Genomic DNA, 15982 nt, shown 5'->3' with positions numbered 1-15982 from the left:
AATGACATCCACTGCGGAGCTTACTGTTATATAACAGATAGAACTGAAATAGGAAAACACTGCTATTTTTACAGCAGGAGAGGGGGATCGGGAAGCTGACAGGCAGGAAGAAGAGGGGGGAGGAGGACAGAGGGAGACACAGAAGAGCAGGCTGCGGATGATGGAGGCATGTAAACTGACCACCGTGTCAGGGTTCAGCAGCCACGATACACCGTGGTCAGTTTGCATAGGGGAGGGCAGAAACTGGCAGGATCAGTGAGGTATTTCAGCTGATACAGGGGGCCAAATTACACAGCGCAAGCACTGTGCTGTATAAAAGGCTTTAACCACTTGCCGACCGCCGCACGACTATATACGTCGGCAGAATGGCACGGGCAGGCAAAAGGACTTACAGGTACGTCCTTGCCTGCCCGCGGGTGGGGGGTCCGATCGGACCCCCCCCCCCGGTGCCTGCGGCGGTCGGCAAATCTCCCCCGGCGATCGGTGGTGAGGGGGAGGCCATCCATTCGTGGCCCCCCCCTCGCGATCGCTCCCAGCCAATGGGATCATTTCCCTGCCTCTGTATTGTACACAGAGGCAGAGGAAATGATGTCATCTCTCCTCGGCTCGGTATTTTCCGTTCCGGGCCGAGGAGAGAAGACTGTAATGTGAGTGCACCAACACACTACACACACAGTAGAACATGCCAGGCACACAAAACACCCCGATTCCCCCCCCCCCGATCGCCCCCCGATCCCCCCCCAATCACCCCCCCCCTGTCACAAACTGACACCAAGCAGGTTTTTTTTTTTTTTTTTTTTTTCTGATTACTGTATTGGTGTCAGTTTGTGACAGTTACAGTGTTAGGGCAGTGAGTGTTAGGCCCCCTTTAGGTCTAGGATACCCCCCTAACCCCCCCTAATAAAGTTTTAACCCCTTGATCACCCCCTGTCACCAGTGTCGCTAAGCGATCATTTTTCTGATCGCTGTATTAGTGTCGCTGGTGACGCTAGTTAGTGAGGTAAATATTTAGGTTCGCCATCAGCGTTTTATAGCGACAGGGACCCCCATATACTACCGAATAAATGTTTTAACCCCTTGATTGCCCCCTAGTTAACCCTTTCACCACTGATCACTGTATAACCGTTACGGGTGACGCTGGTTAGTTTGTTTATTTTTTATAGTGTCAGGGCACCCGCCGTTTATTACCGAATAAAGATTTAGCCCCCTGATCGCCCGGCGGTGATATGCGTCGCCCCAGGCAGCGTCAGATTAGCGCCAGTACCGCTAACACCCACGCACGCAGCATACGCCTCCCTTAGTGGTATAGTATCTGTACAGATCAATATCTGATCCGATCAGATCTATACTAGCGTCCCCAGCAGTTTAGGGTTCCCAAAAACACAGTGTTAGCGGGATCAGCCCAGATTCCTGCTAGCACCTGCATTTTGCCCCTCCGCCCGGCTCGGCCCAGCCCACCCAAGTGCAGTATCGATCGATCACTGTCACTTACAAAACACTAAACGCATAACTGCAGCGTTCGCAGAGTCAGGCCTGATCCCTGCGATCGCTAACAGTTTTTTTGGTAGCGTTTTGGTGAAATGGCAAGCACCAGCCCCAGGCAGCGTCAGGTTAGTGCCAGTAGCGCTAACACCCACGCACCGTACACCTCCCTTAGTGGTATAGTATCTGAACGCATCAATATCTGATCCGATCAGATCTATACTAGCGTCCCCAGCAGTTTAGGATTCCCAAAAACGCAGTGTTAGCGGGATCAGCCCAGATACCTGCTAGCACCTGCGTTTTGCCCCTCCGCCCGGCCCAGCCCAGCCCACCCAAGTGCAGTATCGATCGATCACTGTCACTTACAAAACACTAAACGCATAACTGCAGTGTTCGCAGAGTCAGGCCTGATCCCTGCGATCGCTAACAGTTTTTTTGGTAGCGTTTTGGTGAACTGGCAAGCACCAGCCCCAGGCAGCGTCAGGTTAGTGCCAGTAGCGCTAACACCCACGCACGCACCGTACACCTCCCTTAGTGGTATAGTATCTGAACTGATCAATATCTGATCTGATCCGATCAGATCTATACTGGCGTCCCCAGCAGTTTAGGGTTCCCAAAAACACAGTGTTAGTGGGATCAGCCCAGATACCTGCTAGCACCTGCGTTTTGCCCCTCCGCCCGGCCCAGCCCAGCCCACCCAAGTGCAGTATCGATCGATCACTGTCACTTACAAAACACTAAACGCATAACTGCAGCGTTCGCAGAGTCAGGCCTGATCCCTGCGATCGTTAACAGTTTTTTTGGTAGCGTTTTGGTGAACTGGCAAGCGCCAGCGGCCTAGTACACCCCGGTCGTAGTCAAACCAGCACTGCAGTAACACTTGGTGACGTGGCGAGTCCCATAAGTGCAGTTCAAGCTGGTGAGGTGGCAAGCACAAATAGTGTCCCGCTGCCACCAAAAAGACAAACACAGGCCCGTCGTGCCCATAATGCCCTTCCTGCTGCATTCGCCAATCCTAATTGGGAACCCACCACTTCCGCAGCGCCCGTACTTCCCCCATTCACATCCCCAACCAAATGCAGTCGGCTGCATGAGAGGCATTTTTATGTCCTCCCGAGTACCCCTACCCAACGAACCCCCCCAAAAAAGATGTTGTGTCTGCAGCAAACGTGGATATAGGCTTGACACCCGCTATTATTGTCCCTCCTGTCCTGACAATCCTGGTCTTTGCATTGGTGAATGTTTTGAACGCTACCATTCACTAGTTGAGTATTAGCGTAGGGTACAGCATTCCACAGACTAGGCACACTTTCACAGGGTCTCCCAAGATGCCATCGCATTTTGAGAGACCCGAACCTGGAACCGGTTACAGTTATAAAAGTTACAGTTACAAAAAAAGTGTAAAAAAAAAAAAAAAACACAAACAAAAATATAAAATAAAAAATAATAGTTGTCGTTTTATTGTTCTCTCTCTATTCTCTCTCTCTCTATTCTCTCTATTGTTCTGCTCTTTTTTACTGTATTCTATTCTGCAATGTTTTATTGTTATTATGTTTTATCATGTTTGCTTTTCAGGTATGCAATTTTTTATACTTTACCGTTTACTGTGCTTTATTGTTAACCATTTTTTTGTCTTCAGGTACAGCATTCACGACTTTGAGTGGTTATACCAGAATGATGCTTGCAGGTTTAGGTATCATCTTGGTATCATTCTTTTCAGCCAGCGGTCGGCTTTCATGTAAAAGCAATCCTAGCGGCTAATTAGCCTCTAGACTGCTTTTACAAGCAGTGGGAGAGAATGCCCCCCCCCACCGTCTTCCGTGTTTTTCTCTGGCTCTCCTGTCTCAACAGGGAACCTGAGAATGCAGCCGGTGATTCAGCCAGCTGACCATAGAGCTGATCAGAGACCAGAGTGGCTCCAAACATCTCTATGGCCTAAGAAACCGGAAGCTACGAGCATTTTATGACTTAGATTTCACCGGATGTAAATAGCGCCATTGGGAAATTGGGGAAGCATTTTATCACACCGATCTTGGTGTGGTCAGATGCTTTGAGGGCAGAGGAGAAATCTAGGGTCTAATAGACCCCAATTTTTTCAAAAAAGAGTACCTGTCACTACCTATTGCTATCATAGGGGATATTTACATTCCCTGAGATAACAATAAAAATGATTAAAAAAAAAAAAAAATGAAAGGAACAGTTTTAAAATAAGATAAAAAAGCAAAAAAATAATAAAGAAAAAAAAAAAAAAAAAAGCACCCCTGTCCCCCCTGCTCTCGCGCTAAGGCGAACGCAAGCGTCGGTCTGGCGTCAAATGTAAACAGCAATTGCACCATGCATGTGAGGTATCACCGCGACGGTCAGATCAAGGGCAGTAATTTTAGCAGTAGACCTTCTCTGTAAATCTAAAGTGGTAACCTGTAAAGGCTTTTAAAGGCTTTTAAAAATGTATTTATTTTGTTGCCACTGCACGTTTGTGCGCAATTGTAAAGCATATCATGTTTGGTATCCATGTACTCGGCCTAAGATCATCTTTTTTATTTCATCAAACATTTGGGCAATATAGTGTGTTTTAGTGCATTAAAATGTAAAAAAGTGTGTTTTTTCCCCAAAAAATGCGTTTGAAAAATCGCTGCGCAAATACTGTGTGAAAAAAAAAAAATGAAACACCCACCATTTTAATCTGTAGGGCATTTGCTTTAAAAATATATATAATGTGTGGGGGTTCAAAGTAATTTTCTTGCAAAAAAAAAATAATTTTTTCATGTAATCAAAAAGTGTCAGAAAGGGCTTTGTCTTCAAGTGGTTAGAAGAGTGGGTGATGTGTGACATAAGCTTCTAAATGTTGTGCATAAAATGCCAGGACAGTTCAAACCCCCCCAAATGACCCCATTTTGGAAAGTAGACACCCCAAGCTATTTGCTGAGAGGCATGTCGAGTCCATGGAATATTTTATATTGTGACACAAGTTGCGGGAAAGAGACAATTTTTTTTTTTTTGCACAAAGTTGTCACTAAATTATATATTGCTCAAACATGCCATGGGAATATGTGAAATTACACCCCAAAATACATTCTGTTGCTTCTCCTGAGTACGGGGATACCACATGTGTGAGACTTTTTGGGAGCCTAGCCGCGTATGGGACCCCGAAAACCAAGCACCGCCTTCAGGCTTTCTAAGGGCGTAAATTTTTGATTTCACTCTTCACTGCCTATCACAGTCTCGGAGGCCATGGAATGCCCAGGTGGCACAAAACCCCCCCAAATGACCCCATTTTGGAAAGTAGACACCCAAAGATATTTGCTGAGCGGTATAGTGAGTATTTTGCAGACCTCACTTTTTGTCACAAAGTTTTGAAAATTAAAAAAAGAAAAAAAAAATTTTTTTTTTTGTCTTTCTTCATTTTCAAAAACAAATGAGAGCTGCAAAATACTCACCATGCCTCTCAGCAAATAGCTTGGGGTGTCTACTTTCCAAAATGGGGTCATTTGGGGGGGGGTTGTGCCACCTGGGCATTCCATGACCTCCGAAACTGTGATAGGCAGTGAAGAGTGAAATCAAAAATGTACACCCTTAGAAATCCTGAAGGCGGTGATTGGTTTTCGGGGTCCCGTACGCGGCTATGCTCCCAAAAAGTCCCACACATGTGGTATCCCCGTACTCAAGAGAAGCAGCAGAATGTATTTTGGGGTGCAATTCCACATATGCCCATGACCTGTGTGAGCAATATATCATTTAGTGACAACTTTTTGTAATTTTTTTTTTTTTTTTGTCATTATTCAATCACTTGGGACAAAAAAAATGAATATTCAATGGGCTCAACATGCCTCTCAGCAATTTCCTTGGGGTGTCTACTTTCCAAAATGGGGTCATTTGTGGGGGTTTTGTACTGCCCTGCCATTTTAGCACCTCAAGAAACGACATAGGCAGTCATAAATTAAAGGCTGTGTAAATTCCAGAAAATGTACCCTAGTTTGTAGGCGCTATAACTTTTGCGCAAACCAATAAATATACACTTATTGACATTTTTTTTACCAAAGACATGTGGCCAAATACATTTTGGCCTAAATGTATGACTAAAATTGAGTTTATTGGATTTTTTTTAGAACAAAAAGTAGAAAATATCATTTTTTTTCAAAATTTTTGGTCTTTTTCCGTGTGTAGCGCAAAAAATAAAAACGGCAGAGGTGATCAAATACCATCAAAAGAAAGCTCTATTTGTGGGAAGAAAAGGACGCAAATTTCGTTTGGTTACAGCATTGCATGACTGCGCAATTAGCAGTTAAAGCGATGCAGTGCCAAATTGTAAAAAGTGCTCTGGTCAGGAAGGGGGTAAATCCTTCCGGGGCTGAAGTGGTTAAAGGAACAGGATCCATTTTTTTTTAGGTTAAACGCTTTAATGCAGAGAACGCATTAAAGCAGAGTTCCATTCAAAAATGGAACTTCTGCTTTTAGGGAAGGAGACCCCCTGACATGCCACATTTGGCATGTCATTTTTTTTGGGGGGGGGCGGAAACCCTCTTTTTAGAGGTTTCCAGCTCCCACTTCCTCCCGGGGAAATGCGGCGCCAGAAGTCAGTTTACCTCTCCCCCCTCCCTCTCGGCAATCATCTGGGACACGTCACAGGTCCCAGATGATTGGCCAGCCAGTCACAGCGCACCGCGCAGCTCGCGCATGCAATACTGTATGGTAATGCAATACTGTACCCAAACAAAATTTGCGTTTTTTTTTTTTTCTATTCTATTCCATTCTATTTTATCATATTCATTATAAGACAGCCTAAGTATGCCATCTTATTTATACCTCACTGTATTCATTGCAATATGTTTACATTTCAAATTCAAATTGTTTGAATTCAAAAATGAATTTGAAAATTAATTTGTTTCGTTATAATTATTTTTGGATTTGTTTACTATTATTGCGATTTGGAAATTGGGATACATCTGAATAACTAAAATTTTGTTCAAATTTTGATTTGTAATGAAACAAATCGCACATGTCTAGTCAGCGGGCAGAGTCACATCGGATGGTGGAGAGAATGTCTGGGGGACCAGATCTGGTATCAGTAAAGATTTTTGTGGTTTAGTAAAAAAACAAGAAAAAAAAAAACAACCTTATGTGTTTTTACTCCTTGAAGGGATAAGATTGATTGTGGAGAGTCTGTGCACCTATGGCCAGCTGTTGCATGTTAGCCTGGAGCAGTGTCATTTCTTTTAATTTGCAGCATTTGTTATAATGCGGTCATTGGCCCAAATGTAACGAGCCATCATACTATGACGCAGAATGCTAGCTGTAGATGTCACGTCAGCTTATTTTGTCACCTGATGGTGTTTGTCCAGATTCATGGGCAGCGTTTGTAGCTCCAAGCCCCGCCTCCACAGTGACGCTGGGTTTGTTCACATCCGTATAATAAGCCAATAACTCTAAATCTCGCTCAAACTTGTGACCCTCAGCCAGTGACACCTACAAAAGGTGAAATAACATAATTGTAATAATAAATAGCACATTTGCTGCCGTGGTAAAGCCATCATCTTCACTATATGGGGGGCTGACATGAACACATGAGATGACTGCATAATTAACAAAGGAGCTCTTTTTCAAACCTAATTTGCCATTTTCTTTCACGACATACATACAAGACTTTCATGGTTTATCGACACTTTTCAACCCCGACAGCATTTATTAGAAGTAGTAGTTATCCTATCCAAATCAACAAGAGAACTGAACCTTGATATTATTCTGTGCCCCACTCACCTTGGCGCTGGTCCTGTCACTATCTGTGTACTCCAGGGGGGTGATGTTGCAGTTGGACTCGATCTTGGCGATCCCATACACAGATTGGATCTGAGCATTCAGACTCAGCGTGTACGGGATCTCACCAATCGGCACCTGCGGACGTGTGGCTGTTATGCTGACATCGTGATCTGGAAGAGATAAAATGCAGAGTCATTCAATATTTCATATTTTGATATATTTCGATATATTAAAAGTGAACGTCATCTGACCTACAATGTTTATAAGATAAAAATAGCTCACGTACTCGTGTCAGCCTTCAAACCCATTCATGTGTATGTCCCTATGGATCTCCTTGGATCCAGGCTGTGAAAAAAGACCTTGACTTCCTTCCAAGTCAAATTAAATCCCCCTCCTAACCTCCACCCCTTATCTTTCAACTCTCAAATACCCAAATCTCTACTGCTCTGATACCCAGCCTGCTCCTGTCATTTATTTTGTGGCCCTTGCAATCTGTATTTTCCTTATCTAGGTGCTTACAAAAGCCAGAGAGAAGAAAGATAGGATTTTTGTATTTGTTGTAAAATACTTTTCTAGGAGTCCATTGAGGGACACTGGAATTCAGATACAAAAATCAGGTTACAATGCCGTCTACGGGAGGATTGAACATGGGCAAAACAGAAAAACTAATAGCCAGCCCCTTATACCCTCTTTCCTCTACTCAGCATGCTCCAGTTTTGTGATGAAGCAAGAACATGAAAAGAAACACAGAGGGAAAGGGGGGATTCAGAGACAATTTGGCTACACTGCCACCTGTAGGAGGAACTGGACATTAGCAGTATAAAAAAAAGGGTAATCAGCATGGATAACCCCTCCCACTCCCAGCATGCCTCAGTATGTAGAAACAGTACTAGGAGAGTAACGTTTCAAAAGCCCAGGGTGAACTAAATTCAAATTCCACAGAACAGGTAGTTTTCATGGAGGAGCTACATGAGACACCCCCTTATCCCTTTCATGACTAAGCCCAGGGCTTTCTTTCAGCTGGAACTCACCGGAACTGCGTTCCGGAACCTTTGGCAGACTTCTCAAGAGTGCCCTGCGATCTCCCGGCAGGGCCAATCCTTAGTGAGAATACAGGGTGGGGGCAGTGTCAGGCTGTCTGCTGTAGTATAATCTTCCGATCCTGGTTGGTTCCTCTGCCTTCAATCCACACCCCTCCTCTCTCATTGGCTCTGGAGAAGCTCTGAATTTTCGGCGCGGAGAGAGGAGAGGAGCCGAGGATGTGAAATGTCAGTACAGCACTGACAACTAGTGCTGTCACACAGCTGAGCGAGGGAGGGAGGAGGGGAGTGTGTCACACCAGGAGCCTGGACATGCCACTGTTCAGATAACACACCCATGTCCTCAGGTCAATGGATAAAGAGGAACGGCTTGAGAGCATTGCAGAGTAATGTCCAGAAAGGAGAAGCTGATTTCTGCCTGTCTTGTGTTCCTGTCAGCACCCTCCCCCCTTCTCCCCAGGGAGGACAGAGCAAGCAGAAGAACACAGTCATGGGAGCTCTCCCCAAGGTAAGATAACAGGCTGGATAACAGATTCCATTCTTCTCCCGTGAGTCTCTATTTTTGTGCCTTCCACACTGTATAAATATGTGCTGAAAACTTGTCCTGTACCTCAGCAGGACATATATGGTGAAAGTGAAAGTAAAATTCCTGAATGCGTTAGGAACATAATGGGACTTTTCAGGTGGATGCATTTCACAAAATCATTCTGTTTAATATACCGTATATACCCGAGTATAAGTTGTTCCAGGTATAAGTCGAGGCCCTAATTTACCACAAAAATATGGGAAAAACGTATTGACCCGAGTATAAGACGAGGGTGAGAAATGCACAGCTACTGTAAGTGGAAAAGAGGGTCAACAATGCCCATTTGCAGCATCACTGTGCCCATTTGCATGCCTCACTGTGCCCATTTGCAGCCATAGGTCCCCTGAACTTCAAACTCGGTAGTTAAGGGTTCCTAGATGCCCCCTAGCTGCAGCCAAAATTTGGGGTCTCTGAACGCAAAGGTTCCCGAAATGACATTGCTGCAGATGGACACAGTTGACCGAATTTGGGGCCCCGTATCTCGGGGCCACTTAGTGCTAAGAACCCCAAATTTGGTGTGCAGACCCAGTGGAACTAGCACCATAAAATTTCCAAAGCTGGGGTTCCTAGCACCAAGTGGCCGTGAGATATGGGGCACCAAATTTGGTTCAGAAAATGTCAAGCACTTTTCTGCAGCAGAAAATGACATTTTCTGAACTGGTTTTGGGGCCCTGTATCTCGGGGCCACTTAGTGCTAGGAACTTCAGCTTTGAATATGTTGGTTGCACACCAAATTTTAGGTTCCTAGCACCAAGTGGCCCTGAGATACGGGGCCCCAAGGTCGGTTCGGAAAATGACATTTTTTGCTGCAGAAAAGTGCTTGACTCCAGTATAAGTCGAGGGGGGCACTTTAAGCACAAAAAAATGTGCTGAAAAACTCGACTTATACTCGAGTATATACGGTATGTGTATGGAGAATATCTCTGTAGCACCTGAAAAGTCCCAGTATATTCCTAACATATTCAGGAATTTGAGCAATAACAGCAAAGGATGTGGTTCTATAATACAGCCCAACTCCAGGATTCAAAAAAATAAAAATCCAATCTTGGTGTGTGTGTGCGTTTTCAGGAACAGGTAAGTGAAAGACTATTCTTTCTGACTATGGAGTGTGACCATAATCAGTAAGACATACACAGGCACTGTGGGGAACCAGCAAGGAATTGGGTAAAGTTGAGCGCACACACATCAAAATTCAGTTTAGCGGGGAACGGCCAAATATTGATCTCTGTGTAGCCCTCCGTGTAGACAGAAGCCAATCATTAGACCACCTTAGTATATTCATGCCATCCCACATACTGACTCCTACCACCTTGACCACTTCAAATCACTGAAGTGGTCATTGTGAATGAATGAATGAATGAATGATTTATAAAGCGCTGCAAATGCGAACTGAATCGCCTCAAGGCGCTGGATGCATTTTCTGATGTCAGCTTCTCAGAAAAGGAAGGTCTTTAGTTTTTTTCTGAAGGCCTGGTGGTTTTCTTCCATGCGGATGTTGGTAGGAAGAGCGTTCCATAGTTGAGGTCCTTGGACTGCGAATCTTCGTTCTCCCTTTGCTTTGTAGCGGTATTTGGGAATGGTAAGGAGGTTTTGGTTAGCTGATCGAAGACTGCGATTCGGTGTGTAGTGTTTTATTTTCTCGCGGAGATATGGTGGGGCGTTTCCTTGTACGCATTTGTGGGTGATGCAGAGGGTCTTGAATGTGATCCGTTTCTTCACGGTTAGCCAGTGTAGGCTCTTTAGGGAGGGGGAGATGGATTCCCAGGGTTTTTTTCCTGTTTAACAGTCTTGCCGCCGTGTTTTGGATGAGTTGTAAGCGCGCAAGCTGATATTGGGGTAGTCCTACGTAGAGCGAATTTGCGTAGTCGAGTCGGGAATTGATGATTGTTCCCACAACTGCCGCTTTGTCCTCTTCTGGGATGAAGGGGATTAGTCTGCGTAGTTGGCGGAGGAGATGGTGGGATCCGCTCACCACTGATCCTATTTGTGCATCCATTGTCATTCCTGAGTCAAAAATGACTCCAAGACTCTTGACTTTGGTGCTTGGGGAGATGGTCTGTCCAAGGATGGTGGGAGGTGTCCATGTAGTCTTTATTTTGGAATTTTTGTTAGCTTGTAGGAGAAGTAGTTCTGTTTTTGATCCGTTGAGTTTGAGGGAGCTAGTGGTCATCCAGTCGTCTATTAAGGAGAGGCATTTCTGTAATTGCTGATGAAGGTCTTTTTGTCCGTTGATACGAAGGTAGAGTTGGGTGTCGTCAGCGTATGAATGGTTAGAGTGTTCCTTTAATATCTCTCAAAAGAAGTAAACCTGTGTATACTGATTCCATTTCATTCGATCATCTTCTAGATGTGTTAAATTGGGGGGGGGGGGGTCGCCACGAAGCGCCGCGCCACCTCCTTGAAATTAGTTTGCCACCACCCTGAAATGAGTTTTGTCATCTGGCAGCCCTCTCCTCTCCAGCCTCATTTAATACTGAAGTCAGTAGAGGAAGTTTTCTGCAGAGCTCTCTTCCTCTACTGTCTTCTCTGTGCTAGCGCTGCACAATCACTGCTGCTGCTTTTTTTAGCAGAGAATCTAGAGAATAAAATGGTGATTGTTGCAATATTTTATGTCACACTGTATTTGTGCAGCGGTGTTTTAAACGCAGCTTTTTGGGAAAAGGGACACTTTCATGGATTTTAAAAAAACGAAACAGTAAAGTTAGCCCAATTTTTTTGTAAAATGTGAAAGATGATGTTACGCCCAGTAAATAGATACCAAACATGTCATGCTTTATAATTGCACGCACTCGTGGAATGGCGACAAACTACGGTACCTAAAAATCTCCATAGGCGACGTTTTGAATTTTTTTTACAGTTACCAGGTTAGAGTTATAGAGGAGGTCTAGTGCTAGAATTATTGCTCTCGCTCTGCCGATCGCGGCGATACCTCACATGTGTGATTTGAACACCGTTTACATATGCGGGCGCAACTTCCGTATGCGTTTTCTTTGCTGTGCGAGCTCGCAGGGACGGGGGCGCTTTAAATTTTTTTTTTTTTCTTATTTATTTTTATATTTTTAAATTGTATTTAAAAAAAAAATCATTTTTGATCACTTTTATTGCTGTCACAAGGAATGTAAACATCCCTTGTGACAGTAATAGGTGGTGACATATGTGCTGGGTGTTCAGTGTGCCCTTTTAACCACTTCAATACCAAGGGCGTCATATGACGTCCTTGGCTTTGAGCGGGTATATCTGAATGATGCCTGTAGTTACAGATATCATTCAGATATTGCCGGATTCAGCCGGCGAATCTCTACACCATAGGAACGATCATAGCGGCCGTTCCGCCGCTTGATCGTTCCTATGGGAGGCGAGAGGGGACGTCCCCCCCCCTCCCGCCGCCCTCCGGTGCTTGCTCCGACTCACCGTTACGATCGGTGAGGCAGAGAGTGGATCCGCCGGCGCCGGATGTAGATCATAGAGATTTCCGGCGGACCAGATGGTCCCCGGAGTCTCTATGATCGTCAGAGGCCGGGCGCGATGTTATGATGTCACGCCCGGCTTCTCCATTCAAAAAAACGGCGCCGCTTCGCCTGGGAAGCGGCGATCGTTTTATTTATTTTTTTTATTTCAGGCTTCCCAGCCTAGTGGTGAGATATGGGGTCTTATTGACCCCATATCTCACTATTAAGAGCACCTGACATGTCATATTGCTATTACAAGGGATGTTTACATTCCTTTGTAATAGGAATAAAAGTGATCAATTTTTTATTTTTTTTTCAAAATAAAAAAAAATAAAATATAATTAACAATAAAAAAAGAAAAAAATTTTTTTAAAGCGCCGCTGTCCCCGTGTGCTCGCACGCAGAAGCGAACGCATACATAAGTCCCGCCCACATATGAAAACGGTGTTCAAAATATACATGTGAGGTATCGCCGCGAACGTTGGAGCGAGAGAAATAATTTTGGTCCTAGACCTCCTCTGTAACTCAAAACATGTAACCAGTAAAAAAATTTCAAGCGTCGCCTATGGGGATTTTTAAGTACCGAACATTGGCGCCATTCCACGAGCGTGTGCAATTTTGAAGCGTGACATGTTAGGTATCTATTTACTCAGCGTAACTTCATCTTTCACAAAATGCAAAAACATTGGGCTAACTTTACTGTTTTGTTTTTTTTTAACACAAAACAGTTTTTTTCCCAAAAAAAAACGCGTTCGAAAAATTCCTGTGCAAATACTGTGTGAGATAAAAAGTTGCAACAACCGCCATTGTATTCTCTAGGGTCTTTACTAAAAAAAAATATATAATGTTTGGGGGTTCTATGTAATTTTCTATCAAAAAAATGATGATTTTTACATGTAGGAGCAAAGTGTCAGAATTGGCCCGGTATTGAAGCGGTTAACCACTTCAGCCCCGGAAGGATTTACCCCCTTCCTGACCAGAGCACTTTTTACAATTTGGCACTGTGTCGCTTTAACTGCTAATTGCGCGATCATGCAATGCTGTACTCAAACGAAATTTGCGTCCTTTTCTTCCCACAAATAGAGCTTTATTTTGATGGTATTTGATCACCTCTGCCGCTTTTATTTTTTGCGATATAAACGGAAAAAGACCGAAAATTTTGAAAAAAATCATATTTTCTACTTTTTGTTATAAAAAAAAATCCATTAAAATCAATTTTAGTCATACATTTAGGCCAAAATGTATTCGGCCACATGTCTTTGGTATAAAAAAATGTCAATAAGCGTATATTTATTGGTTTGCGCAAAAGTTATAGCGCTTACAAACTAGGGTACATTTTCTGGAATTTACACAGCTTTTAGTTTATGACTGCCTATGTCATTTCATGAGGTGCTAAAATGGCAGGGCAGTACAAAACCCCCCCAAATGACCCCATTTTGGAAAGTAGACACCCCAAGGAAATTGCTGAGAGGCATGTTGAATCCATTGAATATTTATTTTTTTGTCCCAAGTGATTGAATAATGACAAAAAAAAAAAAAAAAAAATTACAAAAAGTTGTCACTAAATGATATATTGCTCACACAGGCCATGGGCATATGTGGAATTGCACCCCAAAATACATTTAGCTGCTTCTCCTGAGTATGGGGATACCACATGTGTGGGACTTTTTGGGAGCCTAGCCGCGTACGGGGCCCCGAAAACCAAGCACCGCCTTTAGGATTTCTAAGGGCATAAATTTTTGATTTCACTCCTCACTACCTATCACAGTTTTGAAGGCCATAAAATGCCCAGATGGCACAAAACCCCCCCAAATGACCCCATTTTGGAAAGTATACACCCCAAGCTATTTGCTGAGAGGCATGTTGAGTCCATAGAATATTTTATATTTGGACACAAGTTGCGGAAAAGTGACAATTTTTTTTTTTTTTTGCACAAAGTTGTCACTAAATGATATATTGCTCACACAGGCCATGGGCATATGTGGAATTGCACCCCAAAATACATTCTGCTGATCTCCTGAGTATGGGGATACCACATGTGTGGGACTTTTTGGGAGCCTAGCCGCGTACGGGGCCCCGAAAACCCAGCACCGCCTTCAGGATTTCTAAGGGCGTAAAGTTGTGATTTCACTCCTCACTACCTATCACATTTTTGAAGGCCATAAAATGCCCAGATGGCACAAAACCCCCCCAAATGACCCCATTTTGGAAAGAAGACACCCCAAGCTATTTGCTGAGAGGCATGATGAGTCCATGGAATATTTTATATTTTGACACAAGTTGCGGGAACGTGACAATTTTTTTTTTGCACAAAGTTGTCACTAAATGATATATTGCTCAAACATGCCATGGGCATATGTGGAATTACACCCTAAAATACATTCTGCTGCTTCTCCTGAGTACGGGGATACCACATGAGTGGCACTTTTTGGGAGCCTAGCTTCATACGGGGCCCCGAAATCCAATCACCGCCTTCAGGATTTCTAAGAGCGTTAATTTTTGATTTCACTCCTCACTACCCATCACAGTTTTGAAGGCCATAAAATGCCAAGATAGCACAAAACCGCCCCAAAATGACCCCATTTTGGAAAGTAGACACCCCAAGCTATTTGCTGAGAGGCATGGTGAGTATTTTGCAGCTCTCATTTGTTTTTGAAAATGAAGAAAAAGAAAAACGTATTTTTTTTTTCTTTTTTCAATTTTCAAAAGTTTGTGACAAAAAGTGAGGTCTGCAAAATACTCACTATACCTCTCAGCAAATAGCTTTGGGTGTCTATTTTCCAAAATGGGGTCATCCGAAACTGTGATAGGCAGTGAAGAGTGAAATCAAAAATTTACGCCCTTAGAAAGCCTGAAGGCGGTGCTTGGTTTTCGGGGTCCCGTACGCGGCTAGGCTCCCAAAAAGTCTCACACATGTGGTATCCCTGTACTCAGGAGAAGCAACAGCATGTATTTTGGGGTGTAATTTCACATATTCCCATGGCATGTTTGAGCAATATATCATTTAGTGACAACTTTGTGCAAAAAAAAAAAATGTGTCTTTTTTCCCTCAACTTGTGTCACAATATAAAATATTCCATGGACTCGACATGCCTCTCAGCAAATAGCTTGGGGTGTCTACTTTCCAAAATTGGGTCATTTGGGGGGGTTTTGAACTGTCCTGGCATTTTATGCACAACATTTAGAAGCTTATGTCACACATCACCCACTCTTCTAACCACTTGAAGACAAAGCCCTTTCTGACACTTTTTGTTTACATGAAAAAATTATTTTTTTTTGCAAGAAAATTACTTTGAACCCCCAAACATTATATATTTTTTTTAAAGCAAATGCCCTACAGATTAAAATGATGGGTGTTTCATTTTTTTTTTTTTTTCACACTGTATTTGCGCAGCGATTTTTCAAACGCATTTTTTGGGGAAAAAACACACTTTTTAAAATTTTAATGCACTAAAACACACTATATTGCCCAAATGTTTGATGAAATAAAAAAGATGATCTTAGGCCGAGTACATGGATACCTTACATGACATGCTTTAAAATTGTGCACAAACGTGCAGTGGCGACAAACTAAATACATTTTTAAAAGCCTTTAAAAGCCTTTACAGGTTACCACTTTAGATTTACAGAGGAGGTCTGCTGCTAAAATTACTGCCCTCGATCTGACTTTC

General features: G+C 43.5%; 2 protein-coding genes across 2 annotated transcripts in view; both read right to left on the bottom strand.

The window, feature by feature from the left end:
- The window catches only part of LOC141121389 (von Willebrand factor A domain-containing protein 5A-like), a gene marked incomplete in the record, with an annotated part of 791688 nt that overhangs the window by 689704 nt on the left and 86002 nt on the right, over positions 1-15982 (bottom strand).
- Positions 1-15982, bottom strand: part of LOC141128246 (von Willebrand factor A domain-containing protein 5A-like) — a 192922-nt gene that overhangs the window by 130156 nt on the left and 46784 nt on the right. The window contains exons 4-5 of the mRNA XM_073615442.1: positions 7237-7406; positions 6804-6945 (exon numbers count right to left, since the gene is read on the bottom strand). Coding sequence (XP_073471543.1) covers positions 6804-6945; positions 7237-7406 — 312 coding nt within the window. The remainder of the gene's footprint in view (positions 1-6803; positions 6946-7236; positions 7407-15982) is intronic.

The sequence above is a fragment of the Aquarana catesbeiana genome, linkage group LG01, assembly GCF_042186555.1.
Source record: "Aquarana catesbeiana isolate 2022-GZ linkage group LG01, ASM4218655v1, whole genome shotgun sequence".
In the NCBI taxonomy this organism is placed as follows: domain Eukaryota; kingdom Metazoa; phylum Chordata; class Amphibia; order Anura; family Ranidae; genus Aquarana; species Aquarana catesbeiana.
Note: the sequence above shows the minus strand (reverse complement) of the source record. Positions and strands in the feature narration are given on the sequence as shown.